We start from the raw sequence: 26,519 nt of genomic DNA on the forward strand, positions 1-26,519 counted from the left end.
ACTGAGAGAAGGGAGCGGTAGAGCAAAGGGTTCTGAGGAGAAGCTCTGATAGGTTTGTAACGTTGCTGTAAAGCAATCAACTATATAAAGGACTTACAGACTTACTGCAGTATCTAAGGTTCTATTTTGTGATTAACCATCTTGTCTTGGTCACTGAGATGGTTGTTTGCATTAGGAGAGTTTAAATAAATTAGTGATGTGTATAAGTGTAAACATTAGCTGACCTACCTGTGAGATTGAACAATACATGTGGCCCAGTGAGGTGGGAAATTGAACAATACCTGTGCAAACTGAATGGCAGACCCCATAGTGTGAAAGCAAATAGTGTCATACAAACTCAATGCATTGCCAGTGTCTAAACTATTCCTGAACAATTAACCTCCTCCACTATTTCTAAAACAGAATGAGATTTTTTTTCACAGAATTTTATGTACATGCATGAATAGAGACAGAAGGAAAGTGAAAAAAATGCTGAAAAACACATAAAAAAAGCAGCATTTTTGACACAGCTGTTTTCCTGCCAGAGAAAAGTTGTCAGCAGAAAAAAACACATGTGAACATAGCCTAAATACTAGAAACTTTTTAATGAAGGATATTTAGAAAGTGCTTTACTTTGTATATAGGAAATAAACATTCTAATTAAATGTGTTAAGGTGTATAAAGTCACTAAACTAGTAAAGGAAAATCTGGAGCATATGTTTGCACAGAACTGTCAACAGCTGCTGGCAAGCGAGCTCCATCCATCGCACTGTACTTCTCCTGAACCATCTCATTACACTGGGGTGCTTTACATTACGTATTTACACCCCGCTCCATATCTGAAAAAGAACTCAACCAAGATTTGAAAGTTGTTTCATAACATAATCTATCACTTTTATACCCCGATAGTAAGAGCTATAGAAACCTACAATGAAATAAGGTGACTGTGATCCTTTTACTTTAAAGATTTAACGTTATGGCATATTTTTAAGACCCAATGATAAATTGTGCTACAGAAAATGCAAGTGCAAACAGTCAACCTATCAACATCTCTGGCAGGAGATATGCCTGAGGTCATGTTTATTAGCACGTAACGTGTGCTATGGAGCATTTCCCAGCAGAATAATGGTAGTGTGAACAGAGACCTGGAAAATGGAACTGATAATAATGAATCACAAATGTTTTCAATCAATGAGTTCTACAAGACCCCGACCCTTTGTCTGATCTTTGGTCTGAAAGTGAATGAAGTGAGAGTATACAGCCTGTTAATCAAAGGCTACAGCTGGAAGACATTACTAAAGTGCAAGGTACCTTTCATATTCCTCCTTGGAGAAGGATCTGACAAATGATAGCCAGTGATGCAGCATGTAAGGTGGCCTTATATAGAATATATAGCATGCATAGAGAGAGATTTTAAGATATGCACATAATCCATCCAAGGCAAAAAGATGCATTAGTACAAAAAGAATATGTTCCAATGGAACCACTGCTCAGACCTCTAGCATTAAAGGAGTTATCCTATGTGATCAATGTCCCATCAGGAGGATTCAATCGGTGTGATGCCTGCCATTAACATTAGGATAAAGTGGCAGTAGCTCTAGAAAAACACTGTTCTTATTCAGCTACTGATGCCTCATCAGAAGCCACATGAAAAAAGCTGATCAGGGCTTCCAAAAAGTGGAGACACATAGGCCCCAGAATCCTCAAATTCGGTATTTTGTACTTCAGTCCTAACGAAGGGTGCACCGTGTCAGGGATAACAGCAGGGTAAATCACGCTGATCCCATCGCTGCCACCAATTTGTAAGGTAGAGCACCGGAGAGATCACACAGATCCCACTGCTGCCACCAGTTTGTCAAGGGGAACACCGGAGAGATCACACAGATCCCACTGCTGCCACCAGTTTGTCAGGGGGAACACCGGAGAGATCACACAGATCCCACCGCTGCCACCAGTTTGTCAGGGGGAACACCGGAGAGATCACACAGATCCCACCGCTGCCACCAGTTTGTCAGGGGGAACACCGGAGAGATCACACAGATCCCACCGCTGCCACCAGTTTGTCAGGGGATGCAACTTCGCTGCCCCCAATCATCAGGACAGTTCCGCAGTTGACTGACGAGTGATGGGCAAGGCCATGGCTGTTTCCAATACTAGGCCAGTTATTGGGGAACTCACAGTGAGCGCATGGTATATACACCTCCTATTCCAACACATGGAATATATATATACCGTATAGCATTTTTTATGTGATGTTATGACGTTGAAGCCAACAAAGCCCCACCAATCTGATATTGAGACCAGATACTGGCCATTTACCATCAATGACATTAGTAAAATAACCCACATAAATGACTTTATATAAGAAGGCAATTTATCAAGAGCTGCAAAAAAAGGTCAAAATTTGGAGAACAAAGTGAAACATTGCTGGTTTTTCACTGCTCTCAACAAGTTTTTAAAACCAAGGTGGAGCTTAACATGAGTTGGCATGGCTAATCACAATCTAGCAAATTCACTGCTAATTACACCAGAAATCATAAAAATTATGTTCAACAGATAATAAATTTGGCACATCTTCCTCCAATGGGTTTTTGTTTAAGACCGACAAATGAAATGCCAATCTTAGCAAATGTCTTCTATTTGTAACAGAGGAGGCAAATCTATAATTTCTTTCCATTAAATCAGAGAGCGTCTCTCCCTGTAAAGATGAAGTAGCTGTCACCAAAAGGCAATGCCTAATGGTGGTCCTGCAGAATAAGACCATTACTGTAGAGTATATGCCGCAAAGGTAGAGTACAAGAGATACACCGGTAGACTTCTTTTCATTCACTCCTTGGAAGCAGTAGTTGCCCCGCTTGGGGTGGGTGAGGAAACAAGTGGCATCTCCATATGTAAGAATCCCAAAGGTAAGGTTTCAATATATTAAGTATTTTAGGAATAGTCTTCAAAATATGTATGTGGAAAGATTAAAAAAATATTTTAATATATCATGTATAAGTTAAATCATAGCATTAGCTCTGCGGCATGCAAAGTATGGTATTTTTCTTGTTAGCCCTAATATTTTTGACACTGGAGAAAAAACAGAAACCATATTCATAGATTGTAAAATGCATGATCAGAACAACCGTAGCTAGACTTTTTGGCTTTAGCCTGGCTCCAGTCCATTTAGGGTACTTACTTCTGTCTCAGTCTGATGTATGCGGATGACAAATTGTTCCAGGCTTCAGCATTCTAGAATAAAATAAATAAAATGACATATAAAATCCAGGAAGCAATCTGTTATGATAAGTGTTTCCTGCCATCCCTCTGAATGTGACCCAAACTGCATAAAATATCACACCTATCGTATAGGAAGCCTCTAAATCATTCATATATATAGTCAAAATCAGAAGATGGCTCATGAATTTCATGTATTCATTTATCCCATGGGATGTGTGAAAAGTTCAGGAGATAGCGCTGGTCCTCCTGCAGTCACAGAATAGTTTAAACCCCCCCAAATGGAAATGGGGAGTGTGAACCTCTATATTACATCTATATACGAAAAACGCCCAAGAATATTCTAAAATAAATATTCATGAATCTCGAAAAACTCAGAACAACATACCAATTCTGTATCAATCTGTCACAATTTTAGCATTGGGTCCCTACTTCTCCATTCTTTATCACTATGTGACTTGATGACCCTACACCCCACGGAGATATATCTGCAGTGTCTAGTGGCAAACTTGCAGGAACAAGGTCATCTCTGTACTGTGTCTGGTTTAAAAGCAGACCTTAACTCCAGCATAGTGTCACTTACTGAGCTGCTTGCTGTAGTTTTGATAATATCACTGTTTGGAGATTTTCACTAGAGGACTGGTGAACTTGCTGCCAGGTAGTCCCCCATATTCGTGGGCTCGGTAAAACCCCGCCCCCAAGACTGACAAGCAGCTTACTGCCTATGCACAGTGTACACAGGGAGCAGCCAATCAGTGCTGTGGGTGGGATTATACAGAGCTCAGAGTTCAGAGAACTGGTAGATCGGCAGCAGAGAAAACAATGATTTCATCAAACCTGCAGCAAGCAGCTCAGCAAGTGACATATCATTGGAATCAGTCTCTCTGTCTGTACCTCATTCTGCTCTCAGATAGGGCAGTAAGAACCTGGTGACATACACTTTAATCTCTGACTAGATGAAATGGAGGTCTTGCCAGGAAGACTAGCAGTCAAAGGATCTAATTCTAAAAATGCTTCCAAAGCTACATTTCAATTTCTGTCTCAACTGTATCAAATTTATTGAAAGCAGTGTATATTTTAATAAATTTGTAGCAAGTCACTTCAACTATCTTTTTTTTACACTGGCATATGAAATGCCAGTCCTAGCAACTGCGAATGAATGTATTTTTTTCTTGTTATTCTCAATACTTTATCTTGGCTTACTGGGATTTCTGTACAGGAGTCATCACAGACAAACCATTTATTTAAGAATCAGCAGATCATGGTGGGTTCAGCTGCCAAGAAACTGGCAAATAGCTGATTTTTCTTGGGAGAGGTGTGGCACGCTGCTTGTTTCCTTCTGTAAATTTAGTATGACATGGTGGCCATTCAGATGAATGAGTGTTGATTACATACAGAATTATAGCATAAACTGCTTTGAAAAGTTGCAATTTCAGGCAAGTTTCTCCCAGATCTGTCAAAATGAGAAGAGTTGGGGCAGGACAGTGGTACGGCAGGGGCATGACTTAAGTTCGTTTAATTCATGACGAGCTGTGGCGCTCCTTACACCATAAATCTTACTCCAGTCCTTAACTGGAGTAAGATTGGTAGCAAGATGCACGCCACTTGCCACACACTCCCAATTCATTAAGAGGCGTGCTCCTCTTAATGAATTGGGAGCGTCTGACTCCAATACGCTTCCTAATCAAGACCGGAGATAGTTGATCTTGATGTATCGGAGCCATATACTGTCAAAAGAGCTCTCCGCTCAAACAGGGAAGAGGGATCCCAAACAGGGCATACAGACAGGGTTTGACAAGACAACACAACCACTTCTATACCACTGCTCTGCTATACAAACTAAAACTAGTCACAAACTATATTAATTGATCTTGGCAAGGGCTTAAGGAAGGTAGTCTGGTGTAAGGGTAGTATACTATGGGGAAAGGCCTGCTTTTCTTGTAGCCAGAACTATACAAAAATATTACACCCTTTGGCAAGTAGGAGCGATCAAAAAGTACATTAGGTACATAGTTGTGCAAGAGAGTGATCGCAAGCTTTCCCTTTAAGAAGACACTGGACTCATAACTAGGTGACCAGTGTATTTTTTGATTTCTCCTATCTGCTAAATGGAACAATATTTTTGGTGCCATGTGGGCTTAATCAGAAAAAGGACCTGTCCGGTATCAGCGGCCCTTAGAGCAACATAGCTTAATGACAAATCCACTTAAACAAAAAGGATTTTTTTTTACCTTTAGCACTTACCATCATATTTCAAACTATGGTTTATTTGGCACAGATCAAAATTGGCAATGAAATGATATTTCTTGGAGGTAGAATTATGGGATACTACTCAATGTTATTAAAGGGACAGGAAAAGTGCAATAACTACAGAAAGAAGGAAAAGAACCATTTCAGAGGTTCTGCATGAAAGCCATTTAAATTATTACTTGCAAGGCATGTGCCGCTGACTACTCATCACCCTGTGGAGGCCTCTAAATGAGGTGGCAAAGAAGACAATAAAAAGCCATGGAAATGTCACTTTCAAATACATTAGCCAATAATAAGGTGGGCTTCCAGAGGCACATTTAAGATCTCAGATCAGTCAAGTGTTACGTTTATGTCATCTTTGGATGAACATCAATAGGATTTGTTTTCTCATGCAATGTACTTCTGAGAACAATTTTATGGAACAAAGTCTACAAGCATTTTACATTTGGCTACGACAGTAAGAACAGAATCACAGCCAGAGGTAGCCAGACATGACCCCAGTAAGGTGCCGAATCAGAAAACAATAATAATATATGTAAGAATGCCCATAAGATAGAACGAAGATATATAGCGATACATTGAATAAAAGTAGATACGATTTTTACTAACATGAAATGAATACATTATCATACGCAAGGTGTTAACTTCTCTGTCCATCTGACAAATTGGCCAAAGAACACACAAATGTTTTATTTTTTTTTTACCATCATTACATCTCGGGGGTTTGTATTAATTAAGAAGAAAATATAAAGTAGAGAGCTCTAGAAAACGTTGCTTTGTTAAAAATCAAAGTATTTTCAGACTCTGTGGTGCAGCACAGCATCTAATTTATTTCAGCTTCTTCCATTGTGAAGTAAATTGCTTGAGTGAAAAAGCAGAAATCCATTCAATCAACCAGAAAGAATAAATGTAACAGAAAGTTTCAGTACAGATTCAACTGGAAGAAAGTAGCAGCTCCAATTGTTGGCTCCCGAAAAGATGGTTTAGGGCTCATTCACATTCACATATACAAACCTCACTCTTCGTCATGTGCAATATTCTTTTGGTTTGGGCAGAGGACCCATGACGACAGAATCCTCATTTTACTCCACCCTTTAGGGGGCATGTCAGACCTCTATCTCTACAACGTTTGGTCTCATGTACATATTTCTTTTACCCGTTGTCTTTTTTAATTGTACCTTTTATTCTAAACAAATTTCCTTTTAATTCAGATCGCTTGTGCAGACTGGATTATAGCTAGGAGTGAACATTTCGGTATCAAATGCAATGCATTTACCCAAGACTTCACAGATATTTAGTTACGGCGGATTGAAAAGAGAAAATGTTTATCTCTGCAAAATTCATATTCAGAATTTCTATTTCTCAAAGTACTCAATATTAGAATACTAGACACCATAACGTCACCTAGTGTTTCAGCACTTTGTATATCTAGGAAAGATACAAAGAACCTAGAACGATCATTTGGCTAACAGCTATCTCTACCCACTCCCCCATACACAGGAACACTTGGCTCGGCAGAATGCTTCTGTTTCCTCTATGAGAGAGCCGGAGATATTCAACCAGCCAGATCCTTCTCTGCCCTGACATTAAAGATTTCCAGTCAGTAACGCCATTATCAGTGGCTTTGGCCAACGCATTCAGCCCATGTGACGGCATTCTAAAATGCTGTATATATATGACTCCAATTCGTCCTGGAAGGCAAAAAATAACACCATTTATTATACTCACCTGTGGGGAGGTCCTATCCGATGGGCGTTGCTGGTCTTGGTCCGGTGCCTCCTCTCTTCTTACGGGGCCACCCTCCTCTGCTTCGTGTGAATGACGTCATCCACGCAGTGTTCCCCTCTGCGCTCCTGTGTAGGCACACTTCTTTCTGCCCTACTGAAGGCAGAGCAAAGTACTGTAATGCGCATGCGCCAGCGCTCTTTGGCCTTTCCCCACGCATGCGCAAAACAGTGCTTTGGTCTGTCCTCGGCAGGGTAGAGAGAAGTACGTCTGCACAGGAGTGCGAAGGGGAACACTGGGTGGATGACGTAGGATGCGTCATCCACACGAAGCAGAGAAGGAGAACAGCATCACAAGAAGAGAGGAGGCCCCAGACCAAGACCAGCGACGCCCATCAGACAGGACCGCCCCATAGGAGAGTATAATAAAAGGTGTATTTTTAGCCTTATAGGGCGAATTGGAGTCATATATGTAGCATTTTAGAATGCTGTCACATGGGGCAGAAAGGTGGTGGTGGCCTTAGGTTATATGGGAAAAACCTGGTGACAGGTTCCCTTTAAGGTTTGGCAGCTCTGTAGATTTGGAAATTAAAGGGACATATCAGAAGGTACAGTACGTTTTGGATTGATCTCCCCTTTCAGTATATGTAAAACGATTTACTTACATCAGGCTCTAGGGAGACACAACGCTGGAATGCTCTTGCAGCACCTTCATAGCCCTGTATAGTGATATAGGCGCAACCCAATGAAAACCATACTCCAAGCTGGAAAAGTCAAAATAGGATAAATGAATGATAAAGACATGAAGGGCATTCTATACATGATTTTTTCATTCAGAACTACATATATTTTAGACATTGGGAAATTAAATTATGATTGAAAACAGGAACAAATGTGATAAATAATCTGTGTAAAGCGCTGTATAGTACTTGGAGCTATATCAATGGCAGTAAATAAATACATCTTGATGATGGAATACCAATAAAGATTGAAAAAAACATTAATAAAACACAGATGCTGACTTTTCCGGATGCAGAATAGTTTATATACTTCTTTGAAAAAAATAAGAGCACTAAATATCATGCCATTTCATATTGTAAGCAGCTAGCAGGAAATAGTTGGATGTTAGGTACTTGCCACTGAAAATGCTGCTCTTTGGGGTATACTCCCCAGAAAGATTTGGGCACTGAGTAACAGTAAAAAGGATATTCCCATCTCAAAGATCCTATCCCAATATGTAATAATAATAATATTGCCTCCAATTAGACATGTAGTATAGTTCTTCTGATTAGCTAAGTCGCTTACCCCATGTGCAGGGCATTGCAGTAGCTTATGTATCCATGGTTACAAACACTCATATAGTGACAGTTAGTTGTCGTAACCATGGATATCTAAGCTACTGCAATGCCCTGCACATGGGGTAAACAACATAGTGAATCAGAAGACCTATACTACATTTCTAATTGGAGGTATTTGCTAATATTATTCTTCTTCTTTAAAAATCCACATCAGAATGGTTATATACTCATTTTTGAGTCCAGTATGCTCTGGCCCTTTAATTGACAGCATGGGGTACAGCGCATATGTGTAGAGCGAGCTGTCAATCAAAATGCAGAGACATGATTACAGCCGCCTCTCACAATCCTGTGAGTGGTGACTGAAGCTACTCCAGGCATGCCTGTATGACTACAAGAAGGCGGCTATCAGGAGAAATAAGGTTCATTTTCTCCAGGTAGCCATGCTCTAAGTAAGGTGGCCAGACAGCCACCGTAAAGTTATTAACTTGTAGATTAACCCTATATTAGCAGGTTAATAGTATATGAGGACATGACAGATTCCCTTTAACTGAATCTCAGCTCACCTAGCCTTATTGAGATGCTCTCCAGTGTCTCTTCTCCCTGCTGTTGAAATCTCACACTGCTTACTACAATTTGTAGATTGTTAATCAGATTGGGCGGAATATGATTAAGTTTAGCTCATGAATACACTGGAGCTCTAACTCTAGAGGGACTCAAACTTTCAAAAAGGATTATATGATACGGAGTCTGGGAAGTCTAGGAGTCCGAGGACAAATGCCAGGAGGATACGTCAAAGACAAAGGGATAAGACAAACTGATAGTCAGAGGCAAAGTTCGAGTTCAGGTAACTAAGGTCAAAGCGCGTCAAACGGCAAAGGGGTAATACAAATGAGTAGTCAAAAGGCAAATTCAAGATCCAGCAACAAAGATCAGCGTATCAGAAGACAGAGCACAGAACTAACACACTACTGAGCAAGGATAGAACTGGCAAAGGTCTGATCATTGCCAGGCAACTAAATAGCCAGGTAATCGCCAAGCACAAGTGACACCTGGAAGAAACCACAAGGCCAGGCCAGATTAGACAGCTGGGCTGTCATTCACAATACTGACAGCCCAGCATGCCCCTGATGGGCTGTCACTCACAATACTTGACTGCCCAGCACACTCTTGTTCCCATAGGGAGGCTGAGCTGCCACTCACAGCGTCCTTAGGACACCGTGAGTGGTGGAATCGTGACAGATTATACAGCCATTCTGAAACTGATATTAAAAGTAAGTACACCATCAGGTAAAAGAGATGTATATAATAATAGACACAGTTTATACAGTTAGGACCAGAAATATTTGTATAGTGACAAGTTTTGGCATTTTAGGTACAGTTATATAATCAATATAGGCTTAAAGTGCAGACTCTCGACTTGAATTTGAGGGTACTTGTCAGGGAACGACAGAGACAACACCAGGGAGATCACACAATATCCCACTGCTGCCATCAGTTTGTCAGGATTGAGTAGGGATTCGCGCGAACACGATCCCGATTACTCACTACGTAGGTATCGGCAGTGAGCGTATGGTGTACACACCTCCAGATTCCAATGCAGGGAATACGTGTATACGCCCCAGTACAATCACTGCCAGCTTCACGATAGCCCACTTATTATTCACTGCCACCACCGACCAAATTTGAGCTATAATACAGGCCTGGTCGGACGCCTGCTTTCTGGTAGCGTATGGCTTTGGGGGAGGGAACGATTACAGAACAAAAGAAACAGGACTATTAAATTTTATATTTAATCCAAAAGGGAGGCGTTTATGAAAAATATACAAAAGGTTTTACGAAAGGAGACATTTACAGTACAGAATATACAGTTACACGAAATAAAAAGGGGTTAACAAAAGAAACTTACTATAAAGACCGTAGAGACGATTCAGTATAGCTGGAGGGAAGCGCTCCTATGCCCGTTCAGCGAACGTGACCCGTGTTACACATAAATATGTACTTCCAACATGAGTGCTGACCCATCTTCAGTCGGGTCTTTTATGCTGAAGGGGGGACCAGCCCACACACTCCCCTGTGATGACATCACGTGGGATGGGCTCCAGCATTCATATTTTTATTAAAAATATCTGGCTTCTGCAATAACTTCTCGCTGGTTGATCACAGAAGCCCGAAAGTGATACCATATTTTCCATAATGAATTTGCCTTTCTTTAGAGACCACACATGACATTGCTGTGGTCTGTTATTTTGTACTTTTGCATTAACGTTCTCAGGAGGGGCATTCAGCTATGGAAAATTATGCATATTGTTCCTTAGCTGACCCTGCCACTAAATATATGGGTCCCATTATTATCGGAGGTATAGAACTTTAGATATTCCATATTTCGCGTTGGTGCCGGCCAGACTGAAGATTGCTGTTCAGCAAAAGGGGGAGGCCCCCGAGGGGTGAGAGAGAATTCTTTTGAAGCCCGGGAGTACATGCTTCTCACCTAGGTGTAAATTTATCGCAGGCGTGTGCCAATGGAAAATACACTTGTATGCTAATTGGGTTAGTAGCCCCCTTTGTGCTAGTTGGCATATAGACAGCTCCATAGTTGCCAGCTCTTGGTCTGGTGACAAATAGTATAGGGGAGGGGGGAGTGAGGGGTTTCAGGGGGAGAGAGAAATTCTTAATATTTTCTTAACATTTTTATGACAGTACCCATATCATAATTGGAGTTAAGGGTTTAGGAATTACATCTGCTTATTTTTCAAAGGACCAAAAGTAATTGGACAATTATCTAAAAAGCTCTTTAATGGGCTGCTGTTATGCGCTTCACAGAGTGACCCAGCAAGACTGGCACCAAACCAGCAAATGCGCAGCCACAGATGCACTTGGCACAAGCTGCCCAGTTAGGTGAGCCCTTGAGGACTGGGAATACTCTTCACCTAGCTCCCAGTAAATGGAAGGGGGACTATGACAGAGCCCTACCCAAGCCCACTGTCGCCGGACAGCTGGCGTCTGGTGATGCAGCTGGTGCCTAGTCAAGAACCAGGTGAGTACCTCTGCAAGAACCCCAGGACATAAAACCAGAAGAGAAAATGAGAAATCTCCTGAAAAGATAGCAAGACTAATGCTAGCACCACTCACCACCAAGCACACTGGGAACTGCAATAAACAGAAAAGGACTGAGCAGTGAGCAGGATTATATAGCCCGCCTAATGATCAGGTGTTGATTATCCCCAGACAGCCACTCACTTCTAGCTTCAACAGCAGGCTGGACAAAATCCCACCATTGCTTAGTACCAGACAAAACAGTGTTGCCTGGCAACTGGGGAAGATAGCGTCACATCTTCCCCGGGCAGAGAAATCAGTGAGAGACACGGCGTCCCACGTCCTCACACATCCAACACCAGAATACAACGCTCCACAAGATTGGGACAGTTTCCCTGCACGTGTAGTAACTCCGCCTCCAGGGTCAGGACAATGGCAGCGCTTGCGACCGGAGTAGCATAGCACCAGGCCTGCTCCATTCCCAGGTAGGAGCACAGAACCACGATTCGTAAGAGCTGCATGGGATATGCCTCGTTAATATATCATTAATTAAGCAGGTAAATTGTCTGGAACAGATTCCAGGTGTGGCATTTGCATTTAGAAACTGTTGCTGTGAACCCACATGTGGTCAAAGGAGCTGTCAATGGAAGAGAAACAGGCCATCATTAGGTTGAAATAAAAGAAGAAATCCATCAGAGAGATAGTAGAAATGTTAGGAGTGGCCAATTCAACAGTTTTGTACATTCTGCAAAAAAATGAGCGCATTGGTGAGCTTGGGAACTCAAAAATCCCTAAACATCCATGGAAAAACATTTGCGGCGGATAGCTGCAAAATCCTTTCCGTGGTGTAGAAAACCCCCTTCACAACATCCGTCCAAGTGAAGAACACTCTCCAGGAAGTAGGTGTTTCAGTATCTAACTCTAAGAAGGAAAAATTGCTGTAGTTTTCCACGCTGTTGAAGAAATGAAGAAAATCCAATGCCAAGAGATGTATTAATGTGGTATTTGACGCGTTTCGAAGTATATCTCAATTCTTCCTCCCTGTTTTGAAATAAATTAAGTGTTGTTGGATAAGACCCTATTTGAGCTTATTTGCTCTCCAGCTCTCTTAAAGTATCCAAGTCTACCATAAAAAGAAAACTTCATGAGAGCAAATACAGAGGGTTCACCTCAAGGTGCAAATCATTAAATCAGCCTTAAAAATATAAAGGCCAGATTAGTTTTTTCCAAATAAATATCTAAAGAAGCCAGCCCAGTTCTGGAAAAGCATTCTTTGAATAGAAGAAACTAAGATCAATGAATGATGAGAAGAAGAAAGTATGGAGAAGGCTTGGAACGGCTCATGATCCAAAGCACAGCACATCCTCTGTAACACATGGTGGAGAAAGTGATGGCATGGGCATGCATGGCTTCCAATGGCACTGGGTCATTAGTGTTTATTGATGGTGTGACTGAAGACAGAAGCTGCTGGATGAATTCTGAAGTGTATGGGGTTATATTTTCTGCTCAGATTCAACCAAATGCAGCAAGGTTAATTGTACGGCGCTTCACAGTACAGATGGACAATAACCAAAACATACTGTGAAAGCAATCCAGGAGTCTAATGCAAAGAAGTGGAATATTCAGCAATGGCCGAGTCAATTCCCAAATCTCAGCCCCATCCAGCAGCATTTCACATGCTTAAGACCCACAAACCAGTAACAACTGAAGTCAGGTGAAGTAAAAGTCTGGCAAAGCATCACAAAGGAGGAAATCCAGCGATGGTGACATCCATGGCTTCTAGACTTCAGGCAGTCATTTACTGCAAAGGATTAACTACAAAGTATTAAAAATGAACATTTTATCTATGGTACAGTTAATTTGTCCAATAACTTTTGAGCCATTGAAATCAGGCGGATTTATAGAAAAATTGTTGCCATTCCTAGACGTTTCACAAGATATTTTTGTTGAACCCCTTTAATTAAACCTGAAAGTCTACACTTCAATTGCATCTCAGTAGTTTCATCTTAAATCAAAAACAGTGGCCAAATCATGGAAATTTGGTCATTGTCCAAATATTTCTGGACCGAACTGTATAATGATCTGATGACAGGTCTAAGACTAAGAGTATGGACCCAAGTTCAGTATTTGCAGCAGAAAAATCTGCTGCAAATACTGATGTGTCGGAAGGAAAAAAGCAGCATAAAATACATTGTGATATTATTTCTGTGCAGATTTGTCACAAAATCTGAAGGATTTCCTAATACCCGCAAAGCGAATGAGATTCCTGAAGTCTTTTGCACACGTTGCTTAATTTTTCCTTACAGTTCTGCAGCAGATGTAAGTCTGTAACATGAAAATTCTCTCTTTTCACCCATACTAATCAATGGGGGAAAAAACGCATCAGAAGTGTATGCAAAAACGAGTCAAAAACTCATGGATTTTATGCTGCAATTTTCCAGCCAACACATCAGTATTTGCAGCAGATTTGCAGAGGTAACACAGCCAAACTCAACACTAGACGGCTGCATACAGTTGTGCTCAAAAGTTTACATACCCCGGCAGAATTTTTCCTTTCTTGGCCTTGTTTCAGAGAATATGAATAACAAAAAAACTTTTTCTCCACTCATGATTATTGGTTGGGTGAAGCCATTTATTGTCAAACTACTGTGTTTTCTCTTTTTAAATCTTAATGACAACCAAAAACATCCAAATGACCCTGATGATTTTGGCCTGATAACATGCACAGAATTTGATACAAATGGGTTTGAATGGCTACTAAAGGTAACATCCTCACCTGTAACCTGTTTGCTTGTAATCAGTGTGTGTGTATAAAAGCTGAGTGAGTTTCTGTGATCCAGACAGACTCTTGCATCCTTCGTCCAACCACTGACGTTTCTGGATTGTGAATCATGGGGAAAGCAAAAGTATTGTCAACGGATCTACGGGAAAAGGTAGTTGAACTGTATAACACAGGAATGGGATACAAAAAAATATCCAAGGAATTGATAATGCCAGTCAGCAGCGTTCAAACTGTGATTAACAAATGGAAAATCAGGGGCTCTGTAAAAAACCAAACCACGGTAAGGTAGACCAACAAAAATTTTGGCCACAACTGCAGGAAAATTGTTCGTGATGCAAAGAAAAACCCACAAATAACATCAGCTGAAATTCAGGACTCTCTGAAAACTAGCGGTGTGGCTGTTTCAAGATGCACAATAAGGAGGCACTTGAAGAAAAATGGGCTGCATGGTCGAGTCGCCAGAAGAAAGCAATTACTGCGCAAAAGCCACAAAGTATCTCGCCTACAATACGCCAAACAGTACAGAGAAAAGCCTCAAAACTTCTGGAACAAGGTAATTTGGAGTGATGAGACCAAAATTGAACTTTTTGGCCACAACCATAAATGTTACATTTGGAGAGAAGTCAACAGGGCCTATGATGAAAGGAACACCATTCCTACAGTAAAGCACAGAGGTGGATTGCTGATGTTTTGGGGATGTGTGAGCTACAAAGGCACAGAAAACTTGGTAAAAGTTGAAGGAAAGATGAATGCAGCACGTTATCAGAAAATACTGGAGGCAAATTTGCACTCATCAGCCCGGAAGCTGCGCATGGGACGTACTTGGACGTTCCAACATGACAACGATCCAACACATAAGGCCAAGTCGACCTGTCATTGGCTACAGCAGAACAAAGTGAAGGTTCTGGAGTGGCCATCTCAGTCTCCTGACCTCAATATCATTGAGCCACTCTGGAGAGATTTCAAGCACGCAGTTCATGCTAGACAACCCAGGAATTTACAGGAACTGGAGGCTTTTTGCCAAGAAGAATGGTCAACTTTACCATCTGAGAAAATAAAAATCCTCATCCACAACTACCACAAAAGACTTCAAGCTGTAATTGATGTTGGAGGGGGAAATACATGGTATTAAGAATTGGGGTATGTGAACTTTTGATCAGGGTCATTTGGATGTTTTTGGTTGTCATTAAGATTTAAAAAAAGAAAACACAGTAGTTTGACAATAAATGGCTTCACCCAACCCATAACCATGAGTGGAGAAAACGTTTTTTTGTTATCATTCATATTCTCTGAAATAAGGCCAAGAAAGGAAAAATTCTGCCGGGGTATGTAAACTTTTGAGCACAACTGTACATTAGAGGACCTACCAGTTACTATTCTGCACATTTCTAAGTCAGACTAAACAGAGAAGTACGTACCCTTTACGATAATAATTTGTTTGCAATATAAAAAAATAATGTGGATAACAGCAAAAAATCTAAAGCAATTCACACACTGACAACCAGGGCTGTGGAGTCGGAGTCGTGGAGTCGGTATAAAATGGACCAGCTCTAAAAATATATAATAAATTGGGTACAGTAGTTCAATGCAGTTTGTGCAGAATATTTTTTCATATGAATTTGGGAAAGTTATGAAATGTCCTATAAATGTCTGTCCTATTCCTGATCTAAGGGTCTAGACTTTTAGCTGAGATGAATCTGAGCTACAGTAAATTTATCACTTAAACATGAGACATGTATGGGGGAGTCTGAGTCGTGGAGTTAGTGCCATGGAAATTGAGGAGTTGGAGTCAGAGGTTTGGCTTACCGACTCCACAGCCCTGTTGACAACACAGCTAAAACTGGAGATCTGGAGCTTACAGAGACTTTCCTGAGGTCCATGGCTACTGTATGTTCCAGTCAATGATTACATATTGCTAGGAAAAGAAATGCAAACTATGAAAACACCGCCATTGCGTTCACAGACTGAAAATACTCTAGTGAATGAGGAGTTGTCAGGATTTATAGCAGAGAACTCAAGCATGATTGCTCCAGCACACTGACTGCTGGATTAAGTGGGAACCTGCTGTAGCTATTTGCTATGAAATAGTATCCGTCATTTCCAGCAATATGTCATTACGAGCACTCGCAGTCATGCATTATAAGCAGAATCTCTTTTATGGAGCCAGCGCGGAGGATGCACAGAACTGACGCATTTCAGTCAATAACTTTTGCTGCTTGAAATTAGAGTTTTAAACAAAAATATTCACATTCAAAAGAATATTTGTAGAGAACCAATTCCGCGTATAATGGATTTACTTTCACAAAACATATTCTGTTCCAACATGCTATAATACAAGCAGACCTCCTGGGATAAATAAACTGCTCGGGAAAATTAAGGAAACAGTTAAATCACACATTGGATCTCAATGAATGACAGATTTTAGTTGAAAAACATTTACTGACACAAATTCTGTAATTCGTTGAGAAGAAAACGACGTATCAATGGACAATGCAAAGAAAATTCATCAATGGACTGAGGGCAGGACTCCTAATCACACCGAAAATGAAAGGAAAAATTTGAAATCACAGGCAAATACAACTTGTGCTAATTTCATCCCAGCAGTTGATGATATGACCTAGTATTGGGTATGGCCCCCACATCCCTCTATGCACTACTGACATCGGATCATGCTAATGATGAAGAGGAGGATGATGTCCTGGAGAAATATCAGGAATCAGGGCAATGAGCTCCTGGAGAACCTGTGGTGCTGCTTGGCAGAGTTGGATACATAATGTCCCAGAGGTTCTCATGTCTCCCCATGTTCTCCATACAGATGCGAGCATGTCGCAACTCAGGGGATGTGGAGTGGAAAGGGGTCTACGAAAATGAAGGCTCCAGTTTCTGTACTTCCAAGCAAAATTGCCAGATTGGATGATGATGCAAGGGTCTCAGTCTCAGTGTATAATCCATGGGCTTCTTATGATTAACATTGTAAAGGATGAAATACTTATGGTAAAACATGACCAAACACTGATCAAACTCTGATCCAAAACTGATTAACCACCGTCCGTGTATGAGAAAAATCACAGACATCTGAATGAGGCTTTACACTACTTTTTATTACTTTTATATTACTTTTCACTTTGCTAAGAGTATTTACTCTATGCCTATACCTATAATTTACGGAACTATAAGGAAAGTCACAGCTAAGACAAAAAAGACACAGATGTCATAAATGAAAGCAACTACTAACAAACCGTTAAATGCCAAAAAAAGCTACGATGTTAATAAACTTACAGTAACATACCAATGTGAAATCATTGCGGATTCATAGAACTATTTCAAAGCGACATATTCACTGAGGTATTGGACAAAAGAAAAGTCTTTCCTTACAAAAACAGGTGGTCAAATCTATTTAGATAGGATCTCACATGTACCGTGACTGACAGAACACATGTGCAAGACAAACACCTAACATAAATCAACCTGAGAGAGACGCGCAATGTTATTTCTGAATGCACAGATTGTGTATATAGCTTTATATATATTGATTTGTAGGTCTAAGATTGTCATTTGCCACAAATTATTGTGATATCTGAATCATGTGAACTTTTACCTAAGGATGGTTTCTCACTGCGCTCTGTGTCCCAAAATGGGGTCTGGACGCATGCGTTAACGGGGCCATAGACTGTAATGGTGACGGCAATGTGCACCACTTTCGGGAGTGTATGCCTACAGGATACTACGTCTGAATGGCCGCCTCCTGTCGCTGTACACTCCCGAAAATGGTGCACGTCAAAGCGCATGTTCGCTCTGCCGGTACCATTACAATCTATGGCCCATCGGTGCATATGTCCAGACCCCGGTTTTATGGGGGATTTCGGGCGTATGCCTCGACGGGGAAACAGAATGCAATGTGAAAGCACCCTAATACTGAAGGTAAACTTATGGTATTCGTAAGTGGTGTCCATGAAGAATCTGTGAATAAATGAAACTCAGTGACAGACAATGTGTGTTTTTACATTAAAATTGTATGATAAGAGTCTGTTATTTGGAAGGGTTGTGAGGATAAGGAAGGAATTTTCTTTATTGAAAAGTCGTAAGGTGTCCACACTATATACTCGATGGCGTGAATACGTAGCAGCATACAAGTTGGGTGGTGAGTCACTCATATAGGACTATTATGTCATAGCTCCACAGGGGATTTTATTCCATTTTGTTCATTTAGTAGGTAATTTCGTACTTTTCCCTTTTAACTCTCTACTGCAGTTTCTCATATGGTAAAAAATAAATGAGCTGCAATCTTAAACATATCCCAAGGAGAAAAGCTGCGCTGTGTCTGTCTTAATAAATGGACCGTAAAGTAGTACCACGGCACTCCTATATATGGTGCACAAGTAGGATCTTATCCCTCGTAAACTATTGAAAAAAAACTTGGCACTCGTAGTAAATTGGAGAATATTTTGAAAATATTTAAAGTGCAGGCAGTCCAAAAAGTGAAGATGTTTCGGTCATATGACCTTCATCAGTACAACAGATTGCACAAGACAGAATGTATCTGCTAACGCTGTGCGTGAGCAGTATGTACTGCAATGGCATATTTGGTATCGCTGCGCTCGTAAAAGTCTGATCTATCAAAATATAAAATAAATTAATCGGATTGGTAAACGGCGTAACGAGAAAAATAAAAATTGAAAACGCCAGAATTATGTTTTTTTTGGCTGCCACAACATTGAAATAAAATGCAACAAGACTCTATCAATACATTGTATCTAACCCAAAATGGTATCAGTAAAAATGTCCACTCAGGGCGCAAAAAATAAGCCTTCACCCAGCCCTTTATCACGAAAATTGAAAATGTTACTGATCTAAAAAAATTGCAACACAAGCCAATTTTTTTTTTTTTTGTACAAATTTTTTTCACCACTTAAATAAACAAAAACTATACATGTTTGGTATCTGCGTAATCGAATTGACCTGGAGAATCACATTGCCAGGTCAGTTTTACCGTATAAAGAACACGGTAAATAATAAGCCCAAAAAACAATTGTGTAACTGCACTCTCTTTTGCGATTTCAACGCACTTGAAATTTTGAAACTTGTCCTGCAAAAAACAAGCCCTAAAATGGCTATGTGAATGGAAAAAAAAAAGTTATGGCTCTTGGAAGAAGGGAAGGAAAAAATTACAATCCCCCCTCCTCCCCAGAAAATTGGTCATGAAGGGGTTAATGGTGTCACTATATATTTTATAGACCCAGACAACAACTATATTTGAGGCAGGATAAAGAAAATTGATTCTGGCAAAAATAAAAAATAACGTCTTTCATATAATTTAATTCTAATTTCATCAAGTCTCAATGCATTTTATGTAATTTGTTCCAATCATAAAGTTCTAGACAACAAAGAACTCAAGTTAGACTCCCCGAAGCCCCTGATATATATTAAAGTCGGCCGAACTAGATGATAAATGTGGGATCAATCAACCGGCCAGTGTGTATCAGGGCCTTCCAAGAAAGTCCATGCTGGTGAATTACAGTGGCCAATCCTTCTGTTCTCCCTGTAGAGAAGGAGGCTACCAGAATAGTCCAGCAGTGGCTTTATCACAGAATCGCTTGGCCAGTTAGGATGATCAGCAATCGAATGTGTATTTGTGCCTTTAAGCTTGCCAGTGATGTAAGGATTTGCACATGATATGACAAAATTTGGTTTACAACATTACACAAGGTTTATCAGATCCAGCTTGGCAATCATACATCATCATACATCACTGTATTCTTCAGAGGTGCAAACGGCTATGCGGAAAAAAGGATGGGGCTGCACGTCATCTTTTTGTTAGGTCACTCCATTAACATTCTAATTGAAATACTATTTATCTCACTCAGCAACACAAGCCTCACCTACTGACATCTCATGAAAATGGAAAATGACACAAGTTAAGTGAACTTTTTACCTTTGTCAAATCTTCTTCCAATTCGATGGTAATTCATACCCTTATATAAACTGGCCTCATAATTTGTCACTCACTTCATGTAATCACAATAAACTCCAGGAGACATTGAAAGGGAAGAAAAATCCTCAGTCTACCATGCTATATGAGCTATATGAAGCCATGGTAAAACGGGAGGCCAGGTGCCAAGAAAATAAACCAATTTATTGCATATGTTTACTCATCTATCTACAGCAGTAATGCCCAATTTGTGGTCCTAACTATGTTAAGTGACCAATTAAAAAGAAAAGTAGCTACTCTGTTTTGCTCCTCTTTCATGAAGAATTAGGGTATCATTCCCATCATGGAACTGTGTGTTGTGTGCATGTTTATGGGTTTATGGGTTTTTTAAATGCTTGTGCTTTGGGATTCTTCCATATGTATTTTGTCAAAAACAGATCTATTTTTGGAAATTCTGTTTGCCTCACCCTTGTCTCAGCCCTGGCTGAGTATGATGAGCAACCTTCCATGAACTCAAGGACTACACGGCGTCCTCACTATACGAGGATACTAAAAAATAAAAAATATACCCCTATTCAAAAAGCAGATATTTACCGTGTTCTTACAAAAGTACTAAATAAAAAGAGAACATGACTGGAGGACGGGGGAACTCTCAACTCCTGCGCCAGTCATGATCTAGATTTCTGTTGATGAAAGGAGGCTGGGTGGTTCCAATTTTAAAAACAGGAGTGTTTATGTGCTTGGTGTTTTACTGCAGGGAGGGTCGGGTTCATGAAGATATGTCACTTCTTGTTTCACTGTCTCTTCCTCTATGTCTCACCAGAAGAAATGGCAGAAACATTTCCCTCTCATCCACTGGTTTTTCTTGTTTTATTGAGCAATTCTTTGATATTTTGCTTCACTTCTTGCCCGGTTGACAATGATTTACCTATCACTGCAGCCTATATTTATCCGTAATCCTCTTTTTGTACATATGCCATCATTTCATTTTGAAAGCTTCATGTTGATTTGCATTTTGTCACTAAAGGGTTTGTTTAGTCTTCTGAAGTCACATTATGGGACTGTAGACTTCTGAATCCTAACAGTATGGGGTGCGCACACTGTCAGGATTCACCAGTATTGCTGATGAATGCAGAAAGTCATGTGACTAAGTATGTGATTTGCATAAGTGCAGTCACGGCTTCTCTCAATTCATTCGGATTGAGAATATCCAGGCATGTCTAGTCCTAATTTAGCTGGAATTATGCAAATCGCATACTTGCAATCACATGACCATCTGCTGTCACTGACAATACTAGCAAGTCCGGAGAGCATAAACTATACATGCTGTCAGGATTTGGAAGTCTGCAGTCACATAAAGTGACTACAGATGTTTATCAGAAGACTGGACAACCCCTTTAACCTCCTAAACCAAGTGAAGGGCAATCCATCAGCCATGGTTCCCTACTGGTCTCCTCCACAATGGGTGACCTGTGAGTTGGAGGTCAGTGAATTTTATAGATGTTTTCCTGACTTTATGCAGAAATTTATATTTCAAGCCAAATAAATAAAAGATAAAATGAGAATTGATTCAAACAAATATCCCAAACTTCTATGCCCCAGTTATGATGTTGTGGTTGGGGAGTCAGGTGGAAGTGAGCGGCAAGTTATGGCGGACTAATGTTAATTAATGAAAGCTGTGAAACAATGACAGTGAATAGCCTGAGCTTTGGTTGCTCGCGTGAAGGATGAAATAATGGTAACGTCATCAGGGGAGACTTAGCTGTTAAGCACAGGATTTCACATCTTTGGTAAGGTCATTGGAGCTCTTGAAGTGGACTCGGGTTATTAGTGTGGTAAGTCAGAGAGTGCTGACTGCTGGTTCCTATATGTTTGGAGGCTTCGGGATATCATAGTATCTGTGAATCTCACAATATACTTGCATAGTATTTCACCTGACTCTTATGATGATTGTTATAGTCATCTGGCTTTATATAAAGCTCTTGCTATTCGACACCAAAATAAAGTGTTGTGCATTTTATTTTACTTCGATCATATAGGTACTGTAGTTTGGGTCATGTGCTTATGAGTGAGGGTCCATCTCATATCCTGAAGTCATGGAAATCTGCTACAACACACAGTTGACATTTTTTCAGCTTTTACCTGCAGTGGATTAATAGCAACAGATTTTTCAAAGCACTCTACACATTGCAGAAACTCGCGATTCTGCAGATGGAGAAGACCTTTGGAGCGTTGAGCCCGAGCACTGCGATGTTTGGACAGCTCCCATGCTCTATCGTAATAATGATGGTCCCGCAGAACATCTCCAAGGAGGCAGTACAGATGTGGCGTCTCCTCTTTTTCTAATTCTTTTCTCAGAATTTCCTCAGACTAGTGAAAATATAATCACAAATGTAAGAGAAAATAAATAGGACACTGATGAGAGTAAAGCAAAGTGATGGCGAGGTCAGTGAGAACATTTACATATAGTCAATATTATGTCTCATATACTTACATCTTATAGTAACATTTAAAGTGACCCTTTGCTTTCTCACCTTTCCATGTAGTCCGCTTCGTTCATAGCATATAACAGTATCTTCCCACATCTCCAGCTTCTCAAAAATTTGCAGAGCAGAACTGGTGCAGCCCAGTTCAAATAGTAAGCCTGCGAGTTGCCGCTATAAAGAAAAAAAGATGAACATATTTAATATTTTAAATGTTTATGGATGACCATTAGTCTATAGCAGTGGTGGCCAAATACTAGAACATGATCTACTAGAAGACATTGAGTAATATGAACCACTAGACCTTGACATTACTCCACTAGACTGTTTCCTTTTGGACTTAAAGGTAACCTGTCATGTAAAATAATACTAATCACCTGCAGATATGGAGTCATTTGCATAATGAGCTGAAGTCGGAGGCGGCTCCTCCGCAGCCTCGGGGCCGCAGCCGGTTCCAGATAGTCTGCACATACCCTAAGTGTTTATTTTTTTTATGTGTGCGGTGATGTGGCCATATATACCAGGACTGGGGATGAGGGGGCCACACATACCAGAATTGAGGGATGAGGGGGCCATACATACCAGGATTGGGGATGAGGGAGCCATACATACAAGGATTGGGGATGAGGGGGCCCTGCATACCAGGATTGGGGATGAGGGGGCCCTGCATACCAGGATTGGGAATGAGGGGTGCCATGCATACCAGGATTGGGTATGAGAGGTGCCATGCATACCAGAACTGGGGGATGAGGGGGCCATGCATACCAGGACTGGGGGATGAGGGGGCCATGCATACCAGGATTGGGGGATGAGGGGGCCATGCATACCAGAATTGGGGGATGAGGGGGCCATGCATACCAGGATTGGGATGAGGGGGCCATACATACCAGGATTGGGGATGAGGGGGGCCTGCATACCAGGATTGGGGATGAGGGGGGCCTGCATACCAGGATTGGGGATGAGGGGTGCCATGCATACCAGGATTGGGGATGAGGGGTGCCATGCATACCAGGATTGGGGATGAGGGGGCCATGCATACCAGGATTGGGGATGAGGGGGCCATGTATAACAGGATTGGGGATGAGGGGTGCCATGCATACCAGGATTGGGATGAGGGGGTCATACATACCAGGATTGGGGATGAGGGGGCTATACATACCAGGATTGGGGATGAGGGGGCCATGCATACCAGGATTGGGGATGCAGGAGCAAAGCATACAAGGACGGGGAAATTTACCTGTAGCTGCTGCATTTCCCACCCTAGACTTATACTCGAGTCAATAAGTTTTCCCAGTTTTTGTTGCTAAAATTAGGTACCTCGGCTTATACTTGGGTCGGTTTATACTCGAGTATATACGGTAAGTATATTGAATGATCATCTTTAAATCTTTCTCTTTAATAAATGGGAAAAAATGTAAAGTGTTTATATAAACAAGGAACTTTGCAATTTAAAAATCCTCTCCATTCTACAAGGAGGTATTCCTAATTTTATAGTGTACAGCTTGTTGCATAGGTTACCATCCATCCAGCAGTGTCGGTTACCTGGGTAAAAAGCAAGCTACATGGCAGCCTACGCTTTACAGCAGTGGTACTCGTATATTCAACTCCAGTAGCAGTGCTCTTCTAGTGATGTCGGCATTGGGGCTCATGTGACATTATGCCACATGAGCCCTACAGCCAATCAGCAGCGGCTTCACCCTCACTTCCTTTGGACATAACTATCTGGAGTGGAGGAAGTCAGAGCAGCAGCTGTCACTTCTGTTCAAAGGAAGTGAGGATGAAGTGAAAGCTGATTGGCTGCAGGACTCATGTGGCATAATGTCACGTGAGCCCTGGGAAACCCGATGTGGCTGTAGGTGAGTACAGACTGTTTTTGCTTTACATTAATAAATATATTAATTGAAAAGGGGATGTCTGAGTAGCACACAAACCTTTTAAGACCCATTTACTCTGGCTGATAATCAGGAATGAGTGTTCCTAGGATGGCGTGCTTCCTATCAGCCAGTCTAAACAGGTTATCCAAAATGCTCGTTCATCAGGTAAAATTATTTTTAAAGCAGATGTCCGGTTTTAGAAGTAAAGACTTAAGAATCATGACAATATGCAATGCACATGCCTTCACAATTTCCCTGTATTCCCCGTGTGGGTGGATGATCTCATGTGGGCGTGAGTGGGTGGTCTCATGTGGCTTCTTTCAATAGAAAAAAATAAAGAGAAGCCAGATGAGACTAGTCGGTACTTGACTGCAAGTATGCAAATATCACACATTCCATCAAGTGACTACCCACGGGGTCCGGTGGGACAGGTGAATCGTGATAGTGTGCACATTACACACGGTTATGATTTGACAGTCTGCAGTGACATAGAGCCTGCAGACTTTTCTTCTAAGACTGGACAACCCATTTAAGCTTATTTAACACTGCTCTCATCAGCACATCATCCTGTGTAACCAGGTGATGTGCCGCCGATAATACCATGTTCTATGCACACAGAACTATTAGCTCTATGTGCATGGAAGTACGTCAGCCTTTTTAAACAGACAAATAAATGAAAGCCGACTGCCAATCCGCTACATGCCAGCCAGTCATTTAACAGCTGTGGTCTCCAGTATAAATGGGCCCTTTGTAACAATGTAATATTTACCTGCCTTCTCTAGAAGGCCAGGCTCATACATGTTCACAGGATCTCTGAGCCCCGCCCTCGATGCACATTAAGCCCCGCCTACTTTCAGAGTCGGGGGGGGGGACTTTCACGTGTCCAATGCATGATAAACAGGACAGCATACAAGTAGGGGAAGGACATCCCTCCTCCTCTACCGCAGCAGCTGGGTGCTCCATCCCTGCAGAAGCTCCTGTCACCCAGTGCAGGAATATGGCTGTGATAGGAGTCTCTCAGTAACTAATCAGGGCTTTGAGTTACTACCAGGGAGATAGAGCTGCCAGCTTGACATTTTATTTTTTTTGGGACAGATTACCAAAAAATCAAAAACAGGCAATATTTTTACGGACACATTTGAAAACTATAATAAATCATGATTATATGAGTCATGTCTACAGCCCATAATTCTGAAATTAATATGTTAGCTGCATTCACTATAATCTGCAAAATGATGATAATTACAATCAAAATAATCTGTATAATTTTCTTCAGCTTCAAAAAATAAATCACAGATGCCTTAAATTTTTTTACAAACAGGTCAAAAAAGTGCCCTATTTTTACGGACTGTGATGGAATGTCTGGACATTTGGCAACCCTGCAGGGAGAGCACTCACTGGTTAAAGAGGATGTGCACTACTTTTACATTGATGATCAATGTGTGATTGACCGGGGTCCGACACCCAGCACCCCTGACAATCAGCTGATATCGGTGGCAAAGGCGGTGGCCGCCGGCCGGAGGTACTTGCTTGCGGAGCTGGCCGTCTACTTGTAGTGGCCAGGGCTTGTTACTACATATCCACCTCCTATTGATTTGAATAGGAGGAGGACATGCAGTACCCTGCCTTGGCCACTACAAGTAGACGGCCAGCTTCGCAAGTAAGTACTTCCAGCCAGAGGCCACTGCCGCCGATAACAGCTGATCGGCAGGGGTGCTGGGTGTCGGACCCCGGCCGATCAGACATTGATGACCTATCCCATGGATAGGTCATCAATGTAAAAGCAATGGACAACCTCTTTAATGCCGACCCCTGTCAGAGAGTCTCCTCTGCCACTGATAAAAGCCTGGAATAACCAACGAGCGCTCCCCTCTGCAGTGAAGGAAAGCTCTGATTGGTTACTGAGCAATAGCTGCTGGACCCCAGCGTTTTTCAGGACTTGACACAGAAA

At 41.3% G+C, this 26,519-nt stretch overlaps 1 protein-coding gene across 1 annotated transcript in view; it reads right to left on the reverse strand.

The window, feature by feature from the left end:
- The window catches only part of TTC27 (tetratricopeptide repeat domain 27), a 552,249-nt gene that overhangs the window by 86,780 nt on the left and 438,950 nt on the right, over positions 1-26,519 (reverse strand). The window contains exons 13-16 of the mRNA XM_073672636.1: positions 22,746-22,868; positions 22,354-22,581; positions 7,835-7,933; positions 3,158-3,210 (exon numbers count right to left, since the gene is read on the reverse strand). Coding sequence (XP_073528737.1) covers positions 3,158-3,210; positions 7,835-7,933; positions 22,354-22,581; positions 22,746-22,868 — 503 coding nt within the window. The remainder of the gene's footprint in view (positions 1-3,157; positions 3,211-7,834; positions 7,934-22,353; positions 22,582-22,745; positions 22,869-26,519) is intronic.

The sequence above is a fragment of the Phyllobates terribilis genome, unplaced genomic scaffold, assembly GCF_046119375.1.
Source record: "Phyllobates terribilis strain yellow unplaced genomic scaffold, ASM4611937v1 Scaffold_3__8_contigs__length_932513732, whole genome shotgun sequence".
NCBI classification, from domain to species: domain Eukaryota; kingdom Metazoa; phylum Chordata; class Amphibia; order Anura; family Dendrobatidae; genus Phyllobates; species Phyllobates terribilis.